The sequence below is a fragment of the Camelus ferus genome, chromosome 1 (assembly GCF_009834535.1).
Source record: "Camelus ferus isolate YT-003-E chromosome 1, BCGSAC_Cfer_1.0, whole genome shotgun sequence".
NCBI classification, from domain to species: Eukaryota; Metazoa; Chordata; class Mammalia; order Artiodactyla; family Camelidae; genus Camelus; species Camelus ferus.
In genome coordinates, this window is record NC_045696.1 from 62,008,417 (window position 1) to 62,035,075 (window position 26,659).

The 26,659-nt window shown below is 33.4% G+C and overlaps 1 protein-coding gene across 9 annotated transcripts in view; it reads right to left on the reverse strand.

Annotated features, from left to right (window-relative positions):
• Window positions 1–26,659, reverse strand: part of DLG1 (discs large MAGUK scaffold protein 1) — a 228,975-nt gene that overhangs the window by 63,636 nt on the left and 138,680 nt on the right. For all 9 annotated transcript variants that reach the window (XM_032481581.1, XM_032481590.1, XM_032481574.1 and 6 more), the window contains 3 exons: window positions 23,081–23,225; window positions 10,828–10,948; window positions 7,326–7,482 (listed from right to left, as the gene is read on the reverse strand). In XM_032481581.1, coding sequence (XP_032337472.1) covers window positions 7,326–7,482; window positions 10,828–10,948; window positions 23,081–23,225 — 423 coding nt within the window. The remainder of the gene's footprint in view (window positions 1–7,325; window positions 7,483–10,827; window positions 10,949–23,080; window positions 23,226–26,659) is intronic.

Sequence of the window (26,659 nt, forward strand, 5' to 3'; positions counted from 1 at the left end):
TTTGAGTTTTATTATTTATTTATTATCATTCCTGTTGAAGCGTTTTTGTAAATGTAAGATTCCTTGGGTAAAATCTGGGTAATAAAGTTAGATGTATGTTTAATTTCTTTAAAACTTCCCCAAAAGTCCTTGTAGTGGTTGTACAATTTTACATGCCTACCAGTAATGAGTAAGACTTATAACTGCTCCATATTCTCGCCAATGTTTGTTATCATTTTTTTCTCTGTAGCCATACAACTGGGTAGGATATGGTACTTCATTATGACTTTAAAAATGTTTTTTATTTAGGCATAATTTACACTGAATAAGGTAATCTTTTTTAGTTTACAGGTAAGAGTTTTGACAATTGTGTATGTTGTATAGCCAATGCCACAATCAAGATATGGAAAAGTTGTATCACTCCCACCCAAATTCCTCTAAACCCATTTATTTAATGTGTTGTTTGCACTGCCCTGATGCCTAATGTTAAGTACCTTTTCATGTGTTTATAGGCCATTCATAAATCTTGTTTTGAGAAATATCTGTCTAAGTCTTTTGCTCATTTTTAAATTGAGTCACTCATCTTTTCATTGTTGCTTTGTGGGGAAATGTTTATATACTCTGGATATGTCTTTTGTGAGATACACGTACTGAGAATATTTTTTCCCACTGTATGACTCATCTATTTGGTTTCTTAATGGCATCATTTTTTATGGTCAGTGTTTAACATGTTTTGTTCAAGAAACTTGTCTACCTCAGGGTTGCAAAGATATCCTCCATTGTTTTCTTCTACGATGATTATTGCTCTGGGCTTTACATTTAGATTTGTAACCCATCTAGAATTAATTTTACATCTGGAGTAAGACTGACTTCAGGTTTGTATTTTCCCATACAGATAACCAGCTGTTTCAGCATCATTTATTAAAAAGACTTTTCTTTCACCTATGAACTGACTTGATACAGTCCTGGGTACCATTTAAGAAATTTTTGCCTAATCCAGGTTCACTAAGATTTTTTTATGTTTTCTTCTAGAAATTTAGCTTTAGAATCCATTTCAAGTTAATTTTTGCAGATGATGAGTGGTAAGGCTAGAGTTATATTATTCTTCTTTCATCTACTTATACTATCAATTATAGAAGAGGGTGTTTAAATCCTGAACTGTGACTGTAGATTTATCCATTTCTCTCCCTAGTTCTGGCAATTTTTGCTTCACGTACTTTGAAAGGATCATTAGGTACATACACACTGAGGACTGTTACGTCTTTTTGATGAAAAGATGCATTTATTATTGTGAAATCTCTAAGTAATACCACTTGTCTTGAAGTCTTTTCCTGTCTTATATAAATATAGTCACATCATCTTTCATATGTTGTTTATATGGTACAATTTCTTCCACTCTTTTACTTACAACATATTAATCTTTATTTCTAACGTGAATTTCTGACAAAGGGTCTGTTTGGGTCTTGGTTTTTTGAACCAAGCTGAAAATTTCTGCATCTTAACTGGAGTGCTAACTATCATGTAGATATAGTTGGATTTTAATCTCACATCTTGGCATTGCTTTTTTTTTTTAACCTTGTCTTTTCATCCTTCCCTGCCTTTGTTTGGAAAAAAAGGATGTGTTTTATCTTATTTCATTTTAGCTCCTTTATTGACTTTCAAAAACTGTACATTTTTGTAGTATTATTAGTGCTTCCTCTAGAGATTATAACATGCAAGTATAAGTTATCACAGGCTCTTTCAAATAATTTTGTACTGGAAGAAGGTAGAACTCAGTGGTAGAGTGGATGCTTAGCAGGCACAAGGTCCTGAGTTCAATACCCAGTATCTCCATCAATAAACAAACAAACCTAATTACCTCCCTCATCCAAAAAAAAAAAAGAACTCACAAATAATTCTGTATCACTTCACAAACGTATAAGAACCAAGAGGATAATTCCATCCTCCCTTTCAATTTGTGCTCTAGTGCTCTTATATTTTACTTTTCCTTATGTCGTAACTCACACAATACAATGCAGTTATATTGTGCTCTTATATTTTACTTTTCCTTATGTCGTAACTCACACAATACAATGCAGTTATTTTGTTTTAAACAGTCAATAGTCTTATGTGAAGTCATCTTCTAAAAATGTATTTTTATATTTATCCAGGTATTTACTCTTTCTATTATTCTTAATTTCTTTCTGCAGATCTAAGTTCCATCTGATACAATTTTTCTTTAACCAGAACAACTTCTAGTATTTCTTTTAAGTCTATCAGAAACAGATTCTCTAAGATAGTGTCTATCTGAAAATGTCTTGATTTCAATGTCATTTCTGATGACTAATTTCACCAGATATATATCGGATTCTAGATTGTCAGTTTTTTCTTTCACCACTTTAAAAATACTGTTCAATTGTTTTATGTCTTCTATTATTTCCAGTGAGAAGCCAGCTGTCACTTGTATTGTTCCTATATATGTAACGTGTTTCTATGTTTGCTTTTAACATGTGCTCCTTAACACAGCTTTCTAGCCTTTGGGACATATCTGGGTCTGGTTTGCTTTTTATGTATTCTGCTTTGGGTTTGTTGAGCTTCACAGATTTGTGAGTTGGTATCTTTCATCAGTTTTTGAAAGTTCTCTGGCATTATATCTTCAAAGATTCTATCTGCTCTTTGTTTTCTGATATTATTGTCCAATATCTCCTCTTAATTTTCATAGATCTCAGATGCTCTGGTGTTTTTCCTTCCCAATCTTTTTTCTTCTCTAGCTTTATGTTTCAGTTTGGAAACTTTCTCTGACATATGTTTAAGTTCACTGATTCTTCCCTCTGCTGAGTCCAGTGTGCTGTTATGCCTTTCAAGCAAAATTTTTATTTGTGATAGTTTAAAAATTTTTTTCTACCAATTCCATGATTCATCTTTTGTAGTTTCTATGTCTTTGCTGAAATTCTCCATTATTTTCATCTATATTGTCTACCTTTACTCTTACATGCTTTAGTATTTTTATCATCATCATGATTTTACCTTATTTAAAACCACCTGTTTGATGAAACCAGTATCTGAGCCTTTTCTCAAGTTACTTATATTGACTGCTTATCATCTTGACAACTAGCTTTCCTTTTTCATGTGTTTTGCAATTTTTAATTATAAAGTAGACATTTTAGAGAAAATAACAGTAAAGGCTGAAATAAATACTATTTAATTCCAGAATAGGGAATAACCCTTGTATTAGGCCACTAAAGTGATGCAACTGCAACTATATGATCTGTAGTTGAGATGTTACTGGATTTTGTTGCAGCTTTGGGTTTAGTTTCAAATGTTGAGAAGAGGATTAAGACTTTTCCTTCTGAGAGCCTTAGGAATATGAGGACTAGTAAAATGCTCAAGATCTCATCTCATCTCACACACACACACACAGCTTCATAACCCTGCTGTTAACTTACTGAGGTTGCTGGTAACTTCTCTTTACCCTCAAGACCTGTCCCAGGTTTGCTGTGTCTTGGAGATATTTGTTGGTCCACATTGCCTCATAGGGCTTTTTCTCAGCTCTCTTGCTCACTTTCATCCCTTAGCAGCTAAGTAGTTAGTTTTCACAGATCTGCCCAAGGTTCCCCTATTTATTGGCAGATGTCTTGTATTTTGGGATGCCCTGGATGACTCAGTAATAATTTTCTCTTCTCTGCTGGTTCACAACCTTTGATTACCTCCAAGCACTCAGTGAAGACCCATGGAAAAGAGCTGGCCGGTAGATACAGACTTGCTCTGTGGCTTTCCAGAGTTTTTATCAGTTTCATCAGTCCACTGAGGCCATTACACGTTGGGTAAAGTTTTGGCTGGTTTCTTCCTGTCTCTGTCTAATCTTTCTGTTCCTCCAATCACTCTACCAAGGAGGAGCTTCCCCTTCCATGGGTGTTTTCTTGTCTATGAAGGGCTAGTTACAATCAGGAAGTTAGTTTATTTAGGTTACTTTGAATCCTCAGTTCTCTAATGAGTTTAGTTTTTCTAAACTTATCCAGATTGTTTCGGTTGTCACAGTAAGAGTGATGGTCTCTTAAGACCTACATTCTAACATTGTAACTAAGGTGTATTTCTGCTTTACAAATCTGTTCCAATAATCACTATTCTTGGGTAGTACTATGCTATTTCAGTTGCTGTAGCCTGAGGTATGAGTGCAGTTTCTATTTACTAGAACTGCATATTAATAATTTCCTTTATTTTCTAAGATTGTAGTACTGTAATCCTTAACAAAGTACTTTTGCATATTTGAAGACTCAAATTCCCAAAATTTTCATTCAAACACCAGTTGGTTTCATTCAAACACCATGATCTCAGAAGAACTAAAACAAAAAAGAGCTCTATTTCTTTTGCAAATGATCAATCATCTTTTTGTTTCGGATTCAGTCTATCTTGAACTATAAAGGATCCTCAAAAAGATAGGCTGTAGGAATATGTTGATGTATCTCAGTATGTGCAGGGAAGGGTCAGGTAGCAAGAGGGACTGATCTGAAAACGGCAATAAAAGATCCAATTTTTGGAATGCTTTCCCTATCATGTTCCAGTAACAAAACTCTTTGGTTTGAAGAATATTTTCCTTTACTTTATATCTTGTAGTTGAGAAGCTCTTTATTGATTTACACTGAAGAAATGATTTAAAATAATTATCTGTACTGAATAGCATTGTTGACACAGGATATAGTTTTTTTCTATAACTCAGATTCTAAAATATCAGAAAGTGTTACCCAAATTTTTAATTAAAAACAAAACAGCATAGCATAATATAATTTAAGGTGAATCCTGGCTATACCATTTATTAGATATTATTAGCTACTATGGGTAATTAACCTCTTAAGTTCAGTTTTCTTATTGGAAAAATGATGGTAAGAATGTGATGCTCCTGAGTTTACCACAAGCAATGTAAGATATTTTTCAAAGAATACCACTCCCCAATTCAAGCAGAACTGGATATCCACATATAAAGTAAATAAAGTACTACTGACATTAAATTCACAATGCCAAATTTAGAACGTAAGAAAACCATGTACTATATAAGTTACCATAACGTAACATTAGATACCTACAAACTTCAGAAAACAGAACTATTATTTATAGAATACAGGCATATCTCATTTTATTGTGCTTCACAGATACTGCATTTTTTACAAATGGAAGGTTGGCAACCCTGCTTTGAGCAAGTCTATTGGTGCCATTTTACCTCACTTTGTGTATTTGCATTTGCTCACTTCATGCCTCTGTGTCACATTTTAGAAATTCTTGCAATATTTCAAACCCCACACCAGCAAAAAAGATTATAACTTTCTGAAGGCTCAGATGATGGTTAGCATTTTTCAGCAGTAAAATATCCTTTACACTGTTTTTTTTTTGACATAATTCTAATAGAGTACCATATAGTATAATCATAAGTTTAGCGTGCACTAGGAAGCCAAAATATTTATTTGACTTGCTTTATTGCAACATTTGCTTTATTGTAGTGGTCTGGAACTAAACCTGTAATATCTCTGAAGTATGCCTGTATATAATAAATAGGTTTAAAAGAAAAACCTGAAAGACCGTAAGAAACTTTACCAGTACCTCTGTTAAGATAAATAAACTTAATTACCTCCCCCCCACAAAAAAAGAAACTTTAAATAATCAAGACCACCAAGGCAGATTTGAAAAAGAATCAGAAAAAAGTTCTAGAAAGAAAACGGCACTTTGAAATGAAAAAGTTATTTTTGGCTTAAAGAGCAGATTAGACACAAATGAACAGAATTTATGAACTAGAAAACAAATCTAACTGAAATTAAGTACAAGGAGATAGAGTTGACAAATAAGACATTGGGATTAAAAGACATGGAGAACAGAATGACAATGTTCTCTCACAGTAGTTCAAGAAGGACACAGCACACACAATGTAGGAAAGGAAAATTTAAAAAGATAATGGCTAAGATTCCAGAATTGATGAGATAGGACTCCTCTAATTCAGGAGGTATAAAAAACCCCAAGCATTATAAATGAAATGCTAGGCATAGATACATTTTAGTAAAACTGCAGAACACTAAAGACTAAGAGACTTAAAAGCAACCTGAAAAAAAAAAATCAACTACAAACACAATAGGGTGATCTTTTTTGTTAAACAGCAACAAAAGAAGCCAGATAGTATAAAGTAACATATTCATAGTACTGAGAGACAACATTTGTCAACCTAGAGTTCTAGATTGAATTATATTTGTAAGTAAGAGTAAATTAAAAATATTTTCCAGCAAACCTCAAGAATATTTACCATCAGAAAGTCACTGCTGAAAGAACAATCCAAGAGTTCTCACTAAGGTGCATTTGGGTATCTGAGGGACATTTTTGCTTCCTGGAATGACTAGGGAGTTCTACTAGTATGAGAATGGGAGCTAGAAAAGCTAAATTTTCTACAATGACCAAGATAGTCCTTGTTTGGAACAACAAATCCTATCCCAGTGCTGTTAGTGACTTACTGAGAAACACTCTAGAAGAAAGAAAAACAGAAGAAAGGATGATGAACAAAAAAATTACAAAACACATGGATTAACTGTTAAAAAACAAAAAGAAAAATGACTAAGTTTGGGAGACATAAAGATGAAACAGAAGTAAAAACCTAGAAACAGTACAATTATAGATTTCCCTAAGTCTGAGTCATTAGGGAGAACAGTAAAACGACTGATCAGTTTTAGTCGACGATTATATGGGTAATAACCACATAAGCACACAAACTGAAAATAAAACATGGAGAAAAGAAGAGGTAAAAACCAAGCAAAAAAAGTCAGCATAGCCATATTAATATCAGGCATTATAGGTTCTAGTGTAAAAACCATTATTACAAATAAAGAGGATCATTACATAATGATAAAAATTTTCAACTCACCAGGAAGGAATGCTGATTTTAAACTTAGATGCATCTAATAACATAGTTTCAAAGATATAAAGAAAAAATATTGCTCCCAGGGCAAACTGGTAAACCAACTATTCATATAAGCTTAAAAAGTTTCTTTTAATAACAGATAAGGTAGACAACAGATTTAAGTATAAAGAAGATATGAACTATGCAAACAACAAGGTTGAGTTAATAGGCATATTAACCTTGCAGTCAACAGAGAATACTTTCTTCAAGCACATTTTTAAAGACTGACCTCTAATAAGTGAGTCCATACCAAAAGAAAGTCTATCACACCAAACGTGTTCTCTGTCAACACTGTAGTTCTACAACTAAGTTGAAAAATGTTAGGACGACAGCCAAAATGTATTCTTTAACTTTAGGATATAAAAAACAAAACTTTTAATAATTAATAGATCATAGTTAAAATAATAAAAACATTATTTTGATTAACATAGCCTACCGATATAATACGATCTCCTTTTCTGAGCTCTCCACTAAGATCAGCAGGTCCTCCAGCCAAAATAAAGGAAATAAATATTCCTTCTCCATCTTCACCTCCTACAATGTTGAAACCCAGGCCTGTTGAGCCACGATGAAGAACAACTCTTCTAGGTTCCCTGAAAATTAAAAAAATGCTGAGTACCTTAAATTTTATAAATAACTTGACATTTTATCAATGAGAATCCCTATTGATAAATCATATTACCAAACTATAAAGAAAATTAGGTTAAATTTAAAAGGGTTTTCTAAACTCTGGGTAAAGAGATTCTTTCTAAGCCTAGAAATTAAAAGGAAAAGCCCTAATCTTATATAAAAGCTAAAAACTCACGTTAACAAACACAAAAACAAACTTGAAACTAAAATAAAAAGAAGAAAGCAATGCGGAAACTAAAAAAAGTGCTATAAAGAGCCCACTCAAAAATAATAGTTATGAAAACTTTATGATGCACACATTTTATTGCCTATGAAGCAGTCACTGGCTCTTACATGTTGTACAAGGTGGGTATCTCTTTGTCTTAGAGAAGGTAGGTCCCTTTTTCAGTTCCAAAGGTATGAATCATGAATAACCTATGCCAGGCACTGCAATTCTACTACCCTTTGCTAAGGTGAGGCTATGACCCTATTCTGGCCTCTGAGAAATGAAGGAAAATTTTATTGTCACTTCCTAAAGAAAGACAGATTCTACCAAGGACAAAGCACATTCTGTCTCCATACAAAGCACATTTGCCCCCCTCCTCAGCCCAAATCTATAATAGTTTATTATAGAATAAACTATAAAATCCCAATACTGATTTGGACATATTATAATCATGAAGATAAGACCAAGAGAATCCCAGAGCCACCATGGACCTAGGGTTGCTACACAAACGTTGGAATTGCCCATTTCTAGACTTTTTATATAAAATAATTAAATATTTTTATTTCTTAAGTCACGTTCCTCCATCCATTTATCTATCTCTGCTTTTCATCTATTCTAAGATGTATCTTTCTTGCTCCCCCAATCCCTGATTTAAAATTCCTGAAATCAGAATATATCTTACCACTAATAATGTTTCATAATTGCTGCCAGTTGTACATAGTTATGTGAAAACCATTTACATCTTCTGGTAAGACCATGAAAATTCTAACAGCAGATCATTTTAGATATGATGAATTACAGAATACTATTTGAGATTAGAATGTATCATATTTGGTAAATATTTTAAAAATTTAATCTGCTTTTTCTAAAACATTGCAGAAAGCTATTGGTAACAAAAGACTTAACAGAAGTAAATACTTTTAAAAACTGAACTTTAGGAATCCTTCCATATAATGTGGAATTAATCTTAAATATTTGTCTTCTCAAAACTTAAAAGTCTTCTTGTCATACATAGATATTCATTATTAATCAGTTTTGTTAGTTCATTTACAGGATTAGCAAAATTATATTTTGTCAAAAGTAGCAAAACTAAACAATATGCTGTTTAGGAAATATAAACAAACAATATATGAAAGAAAAAAGAGAACAATAAACTCAAAATTTGGGAAAGAAGTTAACTTGGGGCAGTGTAGGAGAAGCAGGGTAGGATCAGGGGCACAGGACAGGTTTCACTATATTGGTGATGTCTTATTTCTTTGTTAGATTGTGGACTCATGCTTAGGGTTTATAGTACGTTAGAACATATGTATGAAGTACATTTTTGCATTAGCAAATAATAATTTAAAAATATCCTGCTGAAATCAAACAGTATTTCCAGAGGAAAATAAATTCTGATTTTTCAAATAAGATAAGCATATGAAGAGATTCTCAACATCGCTATTCCTTAGGGAAATGTATCAAAATCACAATGAGATACAATCTACCTACTACAATGGTCATAAAACAAAACAAAGCAGAAAAAACAAATGTTGATGAGGATGTGGAGAAACTGGAATCCTCACGAACTGATGGAAGGAATGTACAGTGATGTGACTGCTACAGAAAGCAGTTAGATGGTTCCTCATAAACCTAAACATATAGTATGACCCAATAATTCTGCTTCCAGATATGTATCCAAAGGAACTGTAAGTAGGTACACAAGCAGATAAGTGCACGCCAATGTTTATCACAGCATTATTCACAATATCCAAAAGGCAGAAACAACCCAATATGAAAATGGTTACAATAGCAAATTTTATTTTATATATATTTTATCATAATTTAAAAACTTTATAATGTAATATAATAAAAATCATTGAATTGAACATTTTAATGAATAAACTGTATGGTATGTAAATCATATCTCAACAAGACTATTAAAAATGAACTTTAGAATCATTAACTATGTATGTTGAGATTTATTTTCCTTTTTTAATCAGTAATGTGAGACAATCTGCGAAAAATTGCTTAGGGTCAAGTTATGGAGAACTTCTAACGTGAAGTAAAGATTTTTCTACTTCATTATCTGGGCAAAGTAGTATAATCACCATAAGGAAGTAATAAAACACACACCATTTTAGGAAGACATATCCAGTAATCAATCACCTGATTTTTACAGAAAAAGAAAATAGGTAGGCCTGCTGTGTAATACCTACCACAAAGACTAACACAATATTCTAGACAAGAGATATGTAGTGAAAAAAGATGGGGACAGCAATCAAGATGTTAATATAACATATTTTTATTTGAAAAATATGCAGATTAAAGACTAGATAAGCCCTTAACCCTTATCTCCCTACATAACATCCCTATCTGACATTTAAGAGATCATTGCCTAGAGTCAGGAGTCTGACAAATAAAGAACAATTTTAATTATAAATTAATAATGCTAATAAAAATGTATTAATAAAAACATGAAATGACATTAATTGGCATACACTTATCATTAAATGCTAGCATCAATATAAAATATTTCTATAAAATTTCTACAAAAATTATAAAGCAAACTGTACAAACATAATGTTTCATTACTATATTAAATAATGTGAAAAAGATCTAAAATATTTTTTCACTTATTTTTTCCCACTAAGATAAGAGTTCTTTGGGAATAAAAAGGCAGTTAATCTGCCAACTCTAGTGAGGTTAGTAGTGTTATATGAAAGTAAATTTTAGGTGTCAGAATATCAAGGATATATATCAAAGAAACTCTTAAACATGAATCAAATAACTGCCACAATATTTCATGCTATATATTTGAAAAGGAATATATAAAAAGTTAGTTTTAAATACGTATACATCCTTATCCTAGTTTTACCTAAGTTAATTTCTTAGGACAACATACCAATCCTTAAAAAAAAAAAAAAAAGCGGTGATTTATTTGTAATATAAAGTATTTTTACACTTCAGGCCCTTCAATAAACACTCTAATGAAAAAAATTAAGATTTAAGTTCATTACCTACTACTAAAATTATTTAGGTCTTAAAACTGTGACTATGATACTTGGATTATAACTCCATTTAATAGTTTGCTTTATGTAAGAAGGATGAATGTTCAGTTCCTTACCTTGTAATTTCATCATCCCCAAGCACTGCTTTGGAAACAGGCGAATATCTGGCTGGTGATGCTGGTGTCTGGCCCAAATAGGAAGATGGGCTAACATGGTTATCAACAGGCTGAGAAGCAGCTTCAAAATAAAGTAAAAAACACTTGAAAAATGAAACAAACCATTCAGTACCACATGTCTGAATGATCAATTTCAAAGTGAGTTAATGTATAATTCATATTCACTCACTTATGTAGTAGGATTTCACACAGAAAATTAATTTATTAGGTAAAAAAAATTAGAGAAGCTCAAGTTTCTGGGTAAAAACTAGGTTAGAAATTTAGATCAGTAAAGCAAACTTATCCATCTGGTTTCTTTTGAGAAAACAGAACTAAAAAGGAGTTTTACAGTAACTGATTTGCAGAATGTAATCCAGGAAAGGTTATTTAAAAGACTGTCACAGAAAAGAGTAAACTAAATTAATCTTAAGTACAGTAACTTTTTTTTTCTAAGAAGTTATTTTGTAGATCACTATTTTCAAAAAATATATATAGCTGATCCTTGAATAACATGGTGGTTGGAAGCACCAGTTCACACAGTTGAAAATCCACATAAAAAGTTGAGTTGGGCCTCCATATCCATGGTTCTGAATTCATGAATTCAGCTAACTGCAGGTCGGTAGCATGTAGGGAAAAAAATCCACGTATAAGTGGACTCGTGTAGTTCAAATCCATGTTGTTCAATGATCAAATGTATACTCAAAATTTGATTATAAATAACAAAACCCAAAAGCTTAAAAATAGGTGCAAAAAGACTATGCTTGACAAAGTTTTAAAACAGACTGAGGCACTTCTAGTTTCCAGTTTGGCTTGTGAGAAGATTTGAGTCCTTACTCTGTCCTAATAACAACTAAAAAGCTGAACAAACTGAAAAATCAACAACCCTTCTTAGATCCTTAAGAGAGAGGTCACAGGGCAAAAAACTCCCCTAATCAGAGAGACTGATAGGTGAACACAGAGAATCGCAACATATCAGAACAGAAACCTCTGTGGGAACAAGGGCTGGGATAGAGTAACCTGAACTGTAATCGACAAACTGCTAGAGGCTCAGTGTGCACAACTCTGAGACTCAAAAACTCCAGGGGCTACATGGTCATCAGGGACCCCACACTTTTGAGAGTTTTACCTCCTGGATCTCTACCAGGTTCTCACAGTGAATACTGGAGAAAAATCTCCCCATGGTTCTGGCAGGAAAAGGAACTATTTTGAAATACACAAGAGCATTTTGTTCTTGTCAGCCCTCAGGGGAAACTTTTTAACCAGAGCTTCACCTGCTGGGGTTTTATCAGATCCCAACTGACCTGGGGGAAGGGAAATAACCAACTCTAGCCCATCTAGCCATTCTGTCCCAGAAGGGAAGAGGGGAGAATACTGAGAAGTGCTATGAAGTTCACATTCTAGAGGCACAAGCTCACTAGGAGACTGAGACTTAATCACAGGACTATATAACACTTTTCTAACCCCACACCTTATCAATCACATTACTAAAGGCCTATTTACAACAGTTCATTTTACACAGTACATCATGCCTGGCTATCAAGAAAAAAATTACAAGACATACCAAAAGGCAAAAATACAGTTTGAAGAGACAGAGAAAGCATCAGAACCAAACTCATATACGGCAATTTGAATCAGCATACCAGGAATTTGAAACAGTAATGATGAACATACTAATGGCTCTAATGGATAAAGCAGACAGTATGCAAGAACAGATGGGCAGTATAAGCAGAGAGATGCAAATACTAAGGAAGAAAGAAAAATAATACTAGAGATCAAAGATACTGTAACAGAAATGAATGTCTTTGACGCGCTTACTAGTAGTCTGGAAATGGCTGAGGAAATAATCTCTGAGCTTGAGGATATCTCAATGGCAACTTCTAAAACTGAAAAGCAAAGAGAAAAAAATAACTCGGAAAAAAAAAAAAAAAACCAGAACAGAATATCCAAAAACTTGTGTTAACTACAAAAAGTGTAACATACACATAATGAGAGTACCAAAAGGAGGAAGAGATAAAGGAATAGAAGAAATATCTGAAGCAATAATGATGAGAATTTCCCAATTAATGTTAGACACCAAATAATAGATCTAGGAAGCTCAAGGAACACTAAACAGGATAAATGCAAAGAAAGTCACACCTAGGTGTATAATTTTCAAACTACAGGAAAAAAAGAAAAAGAAAGAAAAACCCTAAAAGAAGCCACAGGGGAAAAAAAACCCCTCACCCTACTATACAAGGTAAGAATTACACCTGACTTCTCAGAAACCATTTAAGCAAGACAGTAGAGTGAAATATTCAGTGTTAAGAGAAAAAAAAAAAATCCACCTTATACCCTGTAAAGTTATCCTTCTAAAATGAAGAAGAAATCAAGACTTTCTTATATAAACAAAAACTGAGGGAATTTATTGCTAGTAGACCTGCCTTTTGAAATGTCAAAAGTTCTTCAGGGAGAAGGAAAGTTAGTAGTTCAAAAACTCAGTTATACAGAAAGTTATATGGAAAGAAAGGAAGAGCACTGAAGAAGGAATAAGTAAGGATAAAATAAAACTTACTTTTCTTATTCTTGATTGATCTGACAAGTAATACTTTGCTCAAAATAAGAGCAGTACTGTATTCAACTATCTTTGTTTATGTGTATATATATAATTATGTATAAATGAAATGAATGTCAGCAATTATACAAAGGATGGGAGGGAGGAAAATAGAATTATTTTGTTATTATCAGCAACTGATACTACCCACGAAGGTGTGCAACTGTTATCTGAAAGTGGAATTAGATTAGTTGTAATCTATATTGCAAACTCTAGGGCAAGCACTAAAAAAAGTAAAAGAGAATATAACTAATATACTTTTAAGAAAGGAGAAAAAATAGAATCAAATAAAATGCTTAATTAAAAACATAAAAGGCAGGAAAAATGGATGACAAATATAGGAACAAAGAACAAGGGTAACAAATAGAAAAGAATAGCAAATACAGACATTAATCCAACTATATCAATAATCACCTTGAACAACGATGGTCTAAATGCACCAATCAGAAGACAGATATTGTCAGAGTCAACCGAAAAAACAAGATCCAATTATGTATTATCTATAAGAAAGCCACTTTAAGTATGAAGGCCTATACAGATTAAAAGGAAAAGGATGGCTCAGGATATACCACACCAACACTAATCAAAAGAAAGCAGGAGTAGCTATTATTAATTTCAGACAGAGAAGATCTCAAAATAAGGAAAATTATCAGGGTTAAAGGAGAGCACTACTTAATGATAAAGTGGGCAATTCTCCAAGAAGACTTAACAATCCTTAACATGTACACATCTAACTCCAGAGTGTCAAACTATGTGAGGCCAAAACCGACAGAAATAAAAGGAAAAGCAGATTAATCCATACCTCTTTATCAGAAATGACCAGATTCAGCAGGCAGAAAATCAGGAAAGACACAGTTGAACTCAACAATATCACTAATTAATGGGATATGATGGACACCTATAGATTACTTCATCCAACAACAGCAGAACACATATTCTTAAGCTCACACCTAACATTCACCAAGACAGCATGTCCTGGACTATAAAACACATCTTAATAAATTAAAAAAAAATAGAAATCATACAATGTTCGCTCTCAGACCACAATGAAATTAAATTAGAAATCAGTAACAAAATGATATGTAAAAAGTCCCCAAATACATGGAGATTTAATAACACACTCCTAAATAACACTTAGGTCAAAGAAAAAATCTTTAGAGAAATTAAGAAATGTTTTGAACTAAATGAAAATGAAAACACAACTTATAAAAACTTGTGGGATGCAGCAAAAACAGTGCTTAGAAGGAAACTGACAGTACTGAATGCATATATTAGAAAAAAACAAAAGATCTAAAATGAATCTTCATAGCTTCCACATTTTAAAACTAGAAAAAGAAGAGCAAATTAAATTCAAAGAAAGCAGAAGGAAAAACGGAAAAAAAAAAAGAGCAGAAATCAATGAAATTCAAAATAGTTAATCAACAGACATAATCAACAAAACCAAAGGCTGGGTCTTTGAACAGACCAATAAAACCGATAAGCCTCTAGCCAGGCTAACTAAGAATAAAACAGAGAAGACAGAAATGAAAGAGGGCATATCACTACAGATTCCATGTACTTTAAAATAGTAATAAAGAAATACTATGAAACTTTATGCCCAAAGATTTGATAACCTAGGTGAAATGGATCAATTCCTTGAAAGACACAATCTGCCCAAACTCACACAAAAGAAATAAACAATATGAAAAAGGCTATAAACCTATTAAAGAAACTGAATAAATAATTGATAACCTTCCAAAAAGAAAGCACCAGTCCCAGATGGGTTTAGTTTTGTGTTCTACCAAACATTTAACCAAGAAATTATATCAAGTATCTATAATGTCTTCCAGCAGACAGAAGGTAACAGAATATTTCCTAACTCATTCTCTGAGGCCAGCATTATCCTAACAAAACCAGATAAAGAAATTACAAGGAAAAAACCTATAGAACAATCTCTCTCATGAACATAGATGGAAAAATTTTCAACAAAGTATTAGCAAGTCAAATCCAACAACGTATAAAAAGAACTATACAGTACAAGCATCTAGGATTTATTACAGGCATGCAAGGTAGGTTCCACCTTTAGAGGACAATATGATCCATCACACCAAAAGACTAAAGAAAAGTCACATAATCATATCAGGAGAAAGCATTTGATAAAATCTAATATCGATTCATAATAAAGACTCTCAGTTGACTAGAATAGAAAGGGGTTTTGTCAACCTGATGAAGGATATTCTACAAAAATTCTACTGCTAACATAACACTTAATGGTGAGAAGCTTGAAACTTTACTACTAAAATTAGAGCAAGTGAAGGATGTCCTAGTTAATGCGTTAAGATAGGAAAAGGAAATAAAAGGTATATAGATTGAGAAGGAAGCAATAAAACTCTTTGCAGATGTGTTAGATAGTCTATGTAAGAAATCTGAAAGAACTGACAAAAAAACTCAAGGAACTAATAAGCAATTATAGCAAGGCTGCAAAATATAAGGTTAATATATAAATGTCGATGGCTTTCCTATATGCTAGCAATGAACAAGTGTAATCTGAAATTAAAAACGCAGGACCATTTATATTAGCAGCCCCCCAAAATGATACTAAGGTATAAATTTAACAAAATATATAGAAGATCTATGTGAAGAAAACTACAGAACTCCGATGAAACATATCAAAGAAGAATTAAATAAATGGAGAGATACAAATGGAGAGATATTCTATGTTCACTGATATTGGAGGCCACAATACTGTCAAGGTATTAGTTCTCCCCAGCTTGATCTATAGATTCAATGCGATCCTAATTAAAATACCAGGATGTTATTTTGTGGATATTGTCAAACTGATTCTAAAGTTTATATAGAGAGGCAAGACACCTAGAATAGCCAATACAATATTGAAGCAGAAGAACAAAGCTGGAGGGTTGATACGTCCTGAGTTCTAAAAAGCTACAGTAATCAAGACAGTGTGATACTGGCAAAAGAAAAAACAGATCAGTAGAATGTAACAGAATGCAGAAATAGACCCAAATATAGTCAACTGATCTTTGAAAAAGGAGCAAAGGCAATACAATGGAGTAAAGACAGTCTTTTCAACAGATGTTGTTAAAACAACTGGACATCCACACTTTTGAAAAAAAAGAATCTAGATATAAACTTTATGAAAATTAACTCAAAATGGATCACAGACCTAACAAAACCCCAAACTATAAAAAACCTAGAAGATAACATAAGATAAAATCTAGATGATGCTGGGGCTGGCAATGATTTTTTAGAGACAACACCAAAGGCATAAATCGTAAAGAAAATTGACAAGGTAGACTTCATTAAAATTAAACATTTCTGCTCTGTGAAAGACTTGTCTAAAGAATGAAAGACAAGCCACAGACTGGGAGGAAATAGCCACAAAAAATACATGTGATAAGGGACTGTTAGCCAAAATATACAAAAAACTCTTACATGCAACAAGACAATAAACAATCCAATTAAAAAATGTGCCAAAGACTCTTAACAGACACTTCTCCAAAGAAGATATACAGATGGCAAATAAGCATATGAACAGATGCTCCACATGATATATCATCAAGGAAATGCTAATTAAATCAATGTGATACTGCTGTATAACTATTAGAATGGCCAAAAAATAGAACACTGATAACACCAAATGCTCATGAGAATGTGGAGCAACAGAACTCTCATAACATTGCTGGTGAGAATGAAAAATGGGCACAGCCACTCTGGAAGACAGTTTGGCAATTCCTTATAAAAGTAAACATATTCTTACCACATAATTCAGCAGTCACACTCCTGGTTATTTACCTAAAGGAGCTGAAAACTAACGTCTACACAAAAACCTGCTCACATATGTTTAACAACAGCTTTGTCCATAACTGCCAAAACTTAGAAGAAACCAAGATATTCTTCTGTAGGTGAATGGATAAATAAACTGGTACATACAGACAAAGAGTTATTCAGCACTAAAAAGAAAGGAGCTATCAAACCATGAAAACATATGGTGGAAACTTAGACATATATTACTATGTGAAAGAAGCCAACCTTAAAAGACTACATACTATATGATATAATATCTGGAAAAGGCAAAACTATGGAGGCAGTAAAAAGATCAGTGACTGACAGAGCTTAGAGGGGAGATAAGGATGAACAGGCAGAGCACAGGATTTTCAGGGCAGTGAAACTACTCTGCATGATACTGACGGTGAGTACATGCCATTATATACTTGTCTAAACCCATAGAATGTACATCATCAAGAGTGAACCCTAATGTAAACCATGTTGGTTCACTGATTGTACCAAATATGTCACACTGATGAGGAATGTTGAGGGTAGGGGAGTATGTATGTGTGGGTAGGGAGGGCTATGTGCAAACTCTCTGTACTTTCTGTTCAATTCTGCTGTGAACCTAAACTGCTCTAAAAGAATAAAGTCTATTAAAAAAAAAAAAGTGAACCCTAATGTATACTATGGGCTTTAGGTAATGATGTAGGGTCATCAATTGTAACAAATATACTACTCTGGTGGGAGATGTTGACAATAGGAGAGGCTATGCAGGTGGGACATTTCCAAACCTTCACTTAATTTTGCTGTGAACCTAAAATTGCTCTAAAATATAAAGTCTTGTTTGTTAAAAAAAAAAAAAAAGATATTCCCTGACACCAGCTCAGATCTGTCAATCTAGTTTATAATTACTTTTTTTAATACACTCATAAAAGAATGGAAACCTGCTAAAAAGCAAAAATAAAAAATAAGCTAAAATTATTTTCCTGGTTCATTTCAATAATAATAAACATTACAGATAGCTTGTAATTCTAGCAAGAGCTAAGAACAGAAAATTATAAAGCTATTCCTCATCCAGGTAAGCAACACATTTCAGGTTTAACTTCCAAAAGCACAACACATCTGAATTTTGTATTATTACTGAAGCACACAGAAAGCAGTATTTAACTTTTTTGAGGCATTAACTATGATAAAGTTATAAAGAAGTTCAAAATCTAGCTGTAATATTTATTATTTAATCATCAATCTCTTCTTTCATTACATGACCAAGTGTCTTCTATGCACAAAACATCAAAATACACATTGAAAATGCAAAAATGCAAGGATCATTACTTCAAATTACCACAGTGGCCAAATAGGTAATTAACTTATATGAGTGAAGTAACCTTAGTGAAAGACAATAGGTAATGACTGGAACTATGGTGTACTGGAAAGAATGTATGCTCTAGCAAAAGCAGATAGCATCTCTATCTCTCAGTAATCATTCAAAAAGGAAAAAAATCTATGTCTATTGATAATTCCAATACTGATAATTGGAAATCTGGTGTATCTTTGATTTTACAAGTTTACAGTTTCCAATAGTAACTATTTCCCGTTCAGTTTACATATAAGATGATCTTTTGCATTTGAGCCAAAGGATTTTCTACCAATGGCTCTTGACTTCTAAAGTCCAAAGTTTTCCCTGGGTGATTTTCAAGGGAGCCGGCACATTGCCTTAAAGCAACAGACATTCATGTGAACCACTACAATCACTGGCCTTTTAAAGTCCAGAGTTTACTAATTTTGACTCAAATTTCTTTGCTGCATTATCAAGCCTGGCTGAAACTAAAAAAAAAAAAAAAAAACAAAACAACAACAACAACAAAAAAAAAACAAAACAAACAAACAAAAAACAAAACAACTGGACAAAAAATTAAGTCAACTGCCCAAGCCAGAAGATGTACCTTTTTCTAACCATATCCAGACTGTGCCTTTATTCAATGAACTCTTTCTGGAGGAGTCATTTTCACAGGTAAGGAATAGTATCTCACATGGCAGGAACTAAAAATTAATGTTCCTATCAAAGAAATGACAGCACAAAGAACGGTCAGATAAAACAGTGCTCTTTCCTATACCAAAAAAGATTCCTCAGAGAACTACAAAACAAAGGAACCTAAAAACTACAATGAGGTATCACCTCACGCTTGTCAGAATGGCCATCATTAAAAAGCCTACAAACAATAAATGCAATAAATAAAAAGGGTGTGGAGGAAAGGGAACCCTCCTATACTGTTGGTTGAGATGTAATTTAGTGCAGCCACTATGAAAAACAGTATGGAAGGTCCTTAAAAAACTAAAAATAGAACTACTGTATGATCCAGCAATCCTACTCTTGGGCATATATCCAAAGAAAACTCTAATTCAAAAAGATACATGCACCCCAATGTTCACAGCAGCACTATTTACAATAGCCAAGACATGGCAGCAACCTAAATGTGCATCAACAGATGAATGGATAAAGAAGATGTGGTATATATACACAATGGAATACTACTCAGCCATAAAAAAGAATGAAATAATGTCATTTCCAGCAATCTGGGTGGATCTAGAGATTATCATACTAAGTGAAGTAAGTCAGACAGAGAAAGACAAATACCATATGATATCAGGTGTACGTGGAATCTAAAAAAATGATACAAATGAACTTATTTATAAAACAGAAACAGACATAGAAAACAAACTTATGGTTACCAAAGAGGAAAGAAGGAGGAAGGATAAATTAGGAGTTTGAGATTAGCAACTATAAACTACTATATATAAAACAGATAAACAACAAGGTCCTACTGTATATATAGCACAAGGAACTATACTCAATATCTTATAATAACCCATAATAAAAAGGAATATATATGTGTAACTGAATCACTATGCTGTACACCAGAAACTAATACAACATTGTTAAATCAACTGTACTTTAATTAATAAATAAATTAACAAACCCAAGGGAGCCTAATTTATTGTCCTTAGATATCAAGATTAATGACCCAAACTCTCCAAAGTTTAGGAGAAAAGCAAGTAAGTGGAAGAGCTTAAAGTTAAAGTAGGAAGAGATCAGTGGCCAAATCAGAAGTTTAACAAGGACTTCGAGCTGAAGGGAATATAAATTAAAAGTGAAAAGATACATAACGCAAAAGCAAGAGCACTTTACTTGCATTGTTTGTTTTTTTATGAGGGGGAGGTAATTAGATTGATTCCTTGATTTCCGCTTGGAGGAGGTGCTGGGGATCAAACCCAGGACCTCTTGGGTGCTGAGCATGTGCTCTCCCACTTAGCTATACCCTTCCCCCAGCATGAGCATTTTAATGTCAGCAAACAAACTATGTTCTCTTTCAGATCAAACTTTTCTTTTTCAGTAATAAACCTACTTTTATTCTTGGGTACCATATTTTGGCTATTATCCATATTTTGATTATAATCACAAGAGTGTGACCCCATCTGAGACTTATGGTCATAAGTTAAACTACAATTCTTTGCTTGTCTCCAGTCATATTCTTCTTTTTAGGGAGCAGGAATGGATGAAGGTAGCAGGTTGAACAAAGGCTGGGATTTTGCCAGTGAAGATGGAGAGGGCACGAAAGGAGACAATACATTCAAGGAAGTGACTACCATGACAAACCATAGAGGCTAAGCTAAAAAAAGTAGATAAGTAGAGGTACAAGGGGACAACCAAGTGATGGTGTCAAGTGATTGACGGTCAAAATCAGGATGAACTGTTAGAATAGGAGTAAATAAACTGATAGATGTAGTCAGAGAATGGGATGATTTAAATCAAGATTTGGGAGATCTAAATTAGTATCTTGGAAGCAAGCACCTGAGTTGGAGTGGAGGGCAGGATGGTTAGAAAAAAAGAGATTAAGAAAGAAGCCACGTTGTTGAATCAGTGTGGATTTTGGCTGGATATCACTAAGAATGACAACATGAATAACAGTATCAAGGACAATGAGCCTGACACTAAAATCTTCAGTGACTAAACCAGACTGATGAGGACACTAGATTACTAACAGCATAAGGCATAGGCACTAAATTGAATAGTCTGATGGCAAGGGCTTCAGGAGCGCTGACAGGTAAAAATTATTTATGTAAAATGTTTTCAAAAACAAATGCTTTTTAAAAAAATGCATAAATAAGTTATTTATGAATGGCATATGTAGTAGGAACATGAACTAAAAGTGTGAAACAAAAGTCATAATTGTAGTTGCCTAAAAAGAGAGGAGAATGGAAACAGAACATTATGATAAAGTTGAACTAGCAAGGTAAAACACTGTGAGAAAGTTGAAGTTTAATAGTTTAATGACAGATGTTAAAAAAAAAAAAAATAAAGAAGGAAAGAAAGAGAGAAAAAGGAAGAAAAAAGCACACTACATATGCCCACAGGGAGAAAAGTCAATCATTAGTTAATTATTACTCTTTAGGACTAGCTCTTTCATTTTCATTTTTAAGTTTCATATTATTTTATATAAACAGATTTAAATAATTAGATTTAAATAAATCTAATAATTTAAATAAATTAAATAAAAGTAACATTTTTTCCACTCCTCATATTTATTAGAAGCAGCCTGGCTATTTGTGCATTTGGCCATAATCAGGACGCCAATTCTCAATTTGTGGAACTGGCACATAAGGCAGCATAATAAATAAATAAGATTGATACTTAAATTAGTGAATAAAATAGCTTATCATTGAATTTCGTATCTAATAACAGATAAACATACATAAAGCCCTTCTATAAAGTTTCTGTGTAAGACCAACTGTATGGAAGAATTTCGAATAAGTAATAAAGTTCTTTTCTGACACTAATGCAGTATAAGACATCATCTCTGTCCATTATTATAGAGACTGAATACTATTAAGAAAATAGTTGTTATACTTGAGTAATTAATGAATCAAAGAGCAGAAGATGAAAGTGTATCACTAGAGGACAGTATATACATTTCAAAATATGAGTATTTAGCTTATAGAGATTAGTGATGGTAATGAAGTTGGACATTTTAAGACTGGAAACACTGCCATCTTAAATCACAAATATCTCTAAAATTCTACAACTTAAAAAGGCAAACTTGGAAAAGCACATTACAGAGTACATTTAAGATCTTACTACACATGGGTGTTTCTAATATTGATTCAACATACCAAACAAATAAGTCTTTTCATTTTCCAACCAGCACAAATACATTAAAAATATATTTAAATCTCATCTCAGCTTGTACATCAAAAAAAGAAAATCAAATAGGAAACTTAAAATTATATAAGTACTTTCATTACAATTCAATTCTAGGCAATACAACTGTATTGTGCACAAACATAGTTAGGCAATACACTAGGAGCTTGAAGTACACAGATAACATCTGTGCTCATGCAGTTCAGAGTATGGAAAAGCCCAAGTTTTAGAAATATTTTAAGTTATTGTTTCTCAAAGTACAGCCCGTGAACCAGCAGCACCAGAAGCATAAGAATTATCTTGCTTGTTAAAAAAATTAATTGCTTGTTAAAGTATACTTCTGTGCTCCATCTCAAAACTATTAAAACAAAGTAAGAATCTGTATTACTTGCAAATACCTCTGGTGACTTATTTACATAAAAGTTTGAGAATCAATGCCTTAAATATTAATTACTGCTATAAAACAGTAAAGATGAAAAAGATCAACCCCCCTTCTAATTATGAAGATTCTGACATAAAGTTGATTTTTTAAACTTTAGGTTAAAATGCTTAATAGTTCTTTTTAAAATATTTGTATAACATTTAAACTTTATATCGGGAAACTTTCATTAAAATAAACACCCTAAGGAAATAAAATAGATTTAAGCAAACAAACTTACGGTTAGTGATATCAGGTGGTGCATAGCCATCGTTCATATACATACTTGTGGGTTTTGCCACTTTCAAATAAACAAAATCAGATGTGTTCTTTAAGGCAGTTACTGCTTCTTCATGAGTAACTTCTTCTAAACACACACTATTCACCTAAAAGAAAAGAAAATCCCAAAAGTTTTACTTCTGCCTTTCCAAACTGAATGTCTGTTGTTTTTTTTTTTTCTTATTGTCTTGGGTAGAATCTTTGGTACAATGTTGAATAGGAGTGATTGTGTCTTTCTAGGAATTTGTCCATTTCATCTAAGTTACCTAATGTGTTGACACTGAGTTATTCATAAATAAAAGTATTCCCTTATGTTCTCTCTTTTATTGCTACTTTTAGAATTTGAGTCATCTATTTTTCCTTGGTCAGTCTAGCTAAAGGTTTGTTAATTTTGTTGATCTTTTCAAAGACCCAAGTTTTGGTTTTGTTGATCTCTATGGCTGTCCTATTTCCTATTTCATTAATATCTGCTCTAATCCTTCCTTCTGCTAGAGTTAAGTTTAGACTGCTCTTCTTTTTTGTAAACATTTTTTTTTCTGCAAAGAAATAAAACACTATAAATGTTTCTAGTTTTTAAAATTACAATGTATTAAACAAATGCTCACTTTAGTATAATTTTTGATTCTATAATCAACTAGAGAAAATATTTTAATATTTTGACAAAAATTTCTAAAGGTCACAGAACAATCCTAACTTTCCCCATTGATTATTCATAGTGCTTTGCAGGGTCATTTTTATGGTCCTACCCTACAGTGTATTGTGAAGACTGCTTGCGTTTTGAATTATACAGCTGTGGTATACTGTTCTTTTGGTGGCCTACAGTGAGGTATTAGTAACTGTGATGCAAAGAGAGGATTAATAAATGCCACACATTAGAGCTGTCTTCTTGGGAAGCTCACTCTTGGTATGTCCCTCTTGGAACTTAGTCACCATCTTGCGAGAAGCCCAACTTAGCCATGTGGAGAGGCCACTGGAGAATTAAATACCTGGCTATCAGCCCCAGTTGAGCTTCCAGCTGACAGCCAAAACCAACCTGTCCACTGTGTGTGAGCCAACTTGGAAGTGGGCTCTTGGCGTTAGCTGAGCCACCCCAGTAGACATTATCTGAAGTAAAGACAGGCTGTCCTGGCCAAACCGTACCCAGACTGTAGAAGTGTAAGCAAATAAATGATTGTTGTCATTTTAGTCACTAATTTTCATGTTTTCTTATGCAGCATTAGATAGCTAATAAAAGAAGTGACAAGATTTGCTGAGGGATTCAATGTGCAGTGGGAAATAAACTGATTCTAAAGTTTTAGACCTGGGCAGATGGAAGGATAAAGTTCCCATTTAGTGAGATACAAAGATTATGCAAAAAGCAGGATTTGGGGTGTGGGGTGTTACTGGTGCTGGGGGGTGTTGTTGTGACTTGGAGATTCATTTTTAGACATAGTTGTCCTCTGGTATCTATGGGGGAATGATTCTATGAACCCACTGCCTCCTTCACTTTCTGCGAGGTTACCAAATCTGCGAACTTTCAAGTTCTTTATGTACAATAGTATAGTATTTGCATATAACTTATGCATTCTCTTTAAATCATCTTTAGATTACTTATAATACCTAATATAATGTAAATGCTATGTAAATAGTTGCCAGCCTACAGCAAATTCAAATTTTGCTTTCTGGAATTTTCCCCTCCAAATATTCTCGATTCTCAGTTGGTTGAATTTGCAGATATGGAACCCACAGATACACAGGGCCAACTGTATATTAAATTTGAGATGACTCTTGAGACATACAAAAGGAGACTAAGGTTCAGAAAACAATACCTATCTCTATCAAGAACAATGAAACGCAGTAAGTTATTTGACCACCTATCAAAGAGAGAACACAAAACATAGAAGTACTGAATCCTGGATCACTTCAATACTTAGAGGTAAGGGAGAAGATGCATCAAAAAGAAGAATGAGGAGTGGCTAATGAGATAAGAAGAATAGCAAGACAGAGGGTGATTATTAGGCAAACTGGAAAAAGTGTTTTAAGAAGGAAGAAGGTGTGTCAAATGCTTGATATAACACTTAAGGTGAAAATCAGGAATTAAATAATTTCAGTGGAATTATGGCAACAAAAGCTTCACTAAATGGTAAATCAGCATAAATTGCTGGCTCCCTACCCTAAAATTGATTCTGGAGAAACGATAAAGGAAAACATGGTATCTAAGAGATTAAAAATAAAAATGAGAAACCTAGTGGAGAAAGAAGGCTGTCTTGAACTGGTGTACGTGTGTAGGGTATGTGTGTGTGTGTACGTGATGATGAGGGGGTGCTGGCTGCACCTTGGAGAAAAGAGTAGCAAGTCACAGATGTGAGAGGGTAGGTTAGAGAAAAGCAGTTGAAGGACAGCTCCTTCCTCTTCCCTGTCATTAACTCAAAAAATAATCAGCTCCTCTTCCTAGCAGAACTATTCAAATGTCAAAAAATAAAAAATAAAAAAGAAGAAATAACTCAAATCACTACTGTACCAGATTTAGATTATATGCCTTTTCAGATTCACTTGAGCCTACCTGCCTACTAGAGGCCTTGGTTGCTTGCTTAGTGGCGAGTCCTGGCTACTGCTACTCTCTACCATTACCTCCTCTTCTGGAGTAAGGACTGGGCCTGGGCATGGCTGATATGTTCCACATATTGAGAGCTGTAACATATTAGAAGACCATGTCTGACCTGTCTAGACCATTGAGGCTCTAGCCCACCACTTCTGGATTCAGGGTAAGTGCTATGCCAGAATATGGGAGCTGGCTTCCCTAGCATTTGCCCAGAGGAGCTGGGTAACATAGTTCAGAAATCTGGGACAGTTAACCCCTGGGGAGTAGACTCTAACTAACAAGAGATAGGAGACTAAAAGGGGCCAGCAGATAAATCCTTTCTTTTCCTTGGCTGGATCTAAGGTTTAGTGGTTCTACACTGACTGCCTGGAAGACTGTCCTACGTGACAAGCAATCAGCTACATTTTCTTATGAAATTACAGCCAGCTCAGAAACATAATACCTTGTATTGGCTTTCTCTCATTCTCTGCCTCATTTTTCATTTCACTCACTCTAGCTTCTCTGAAGTCATACCTCCCTATAATACCTTAGCACAGTAGTTTTTTCTTCAGGTTTTGTTTTCCCAGGGAACATGTAAGATAATTATTGATGAAGTTTGAATAAATAAATTGTGATACAGTCTATAGTACCAGAACAGAATATTACATAGAGGTGAATGAATACATTTCAGCTCTAGGCAATAATATGGCTAAGTCTCAGTAAAATAATACTGAGTGAAAAAAGTATTAAAAGACTATATACAGGACAAGAGCCTTTAAAATTTTTTCAGAACAAATAATACTAAACAAACATGTAGGCATATGTATGTGATTAAACACTCTTTAAAAACAAAAGAATGAGAAACATAAATTGTTGATATTCTAGTTCTTGGGATGGGTAATGACTAGCAGTTTTTTTTTTTACTATATTATAAAGAAAAAAAGAAAGAAAAAAGGTCACACATGAACAAAGAATGACACT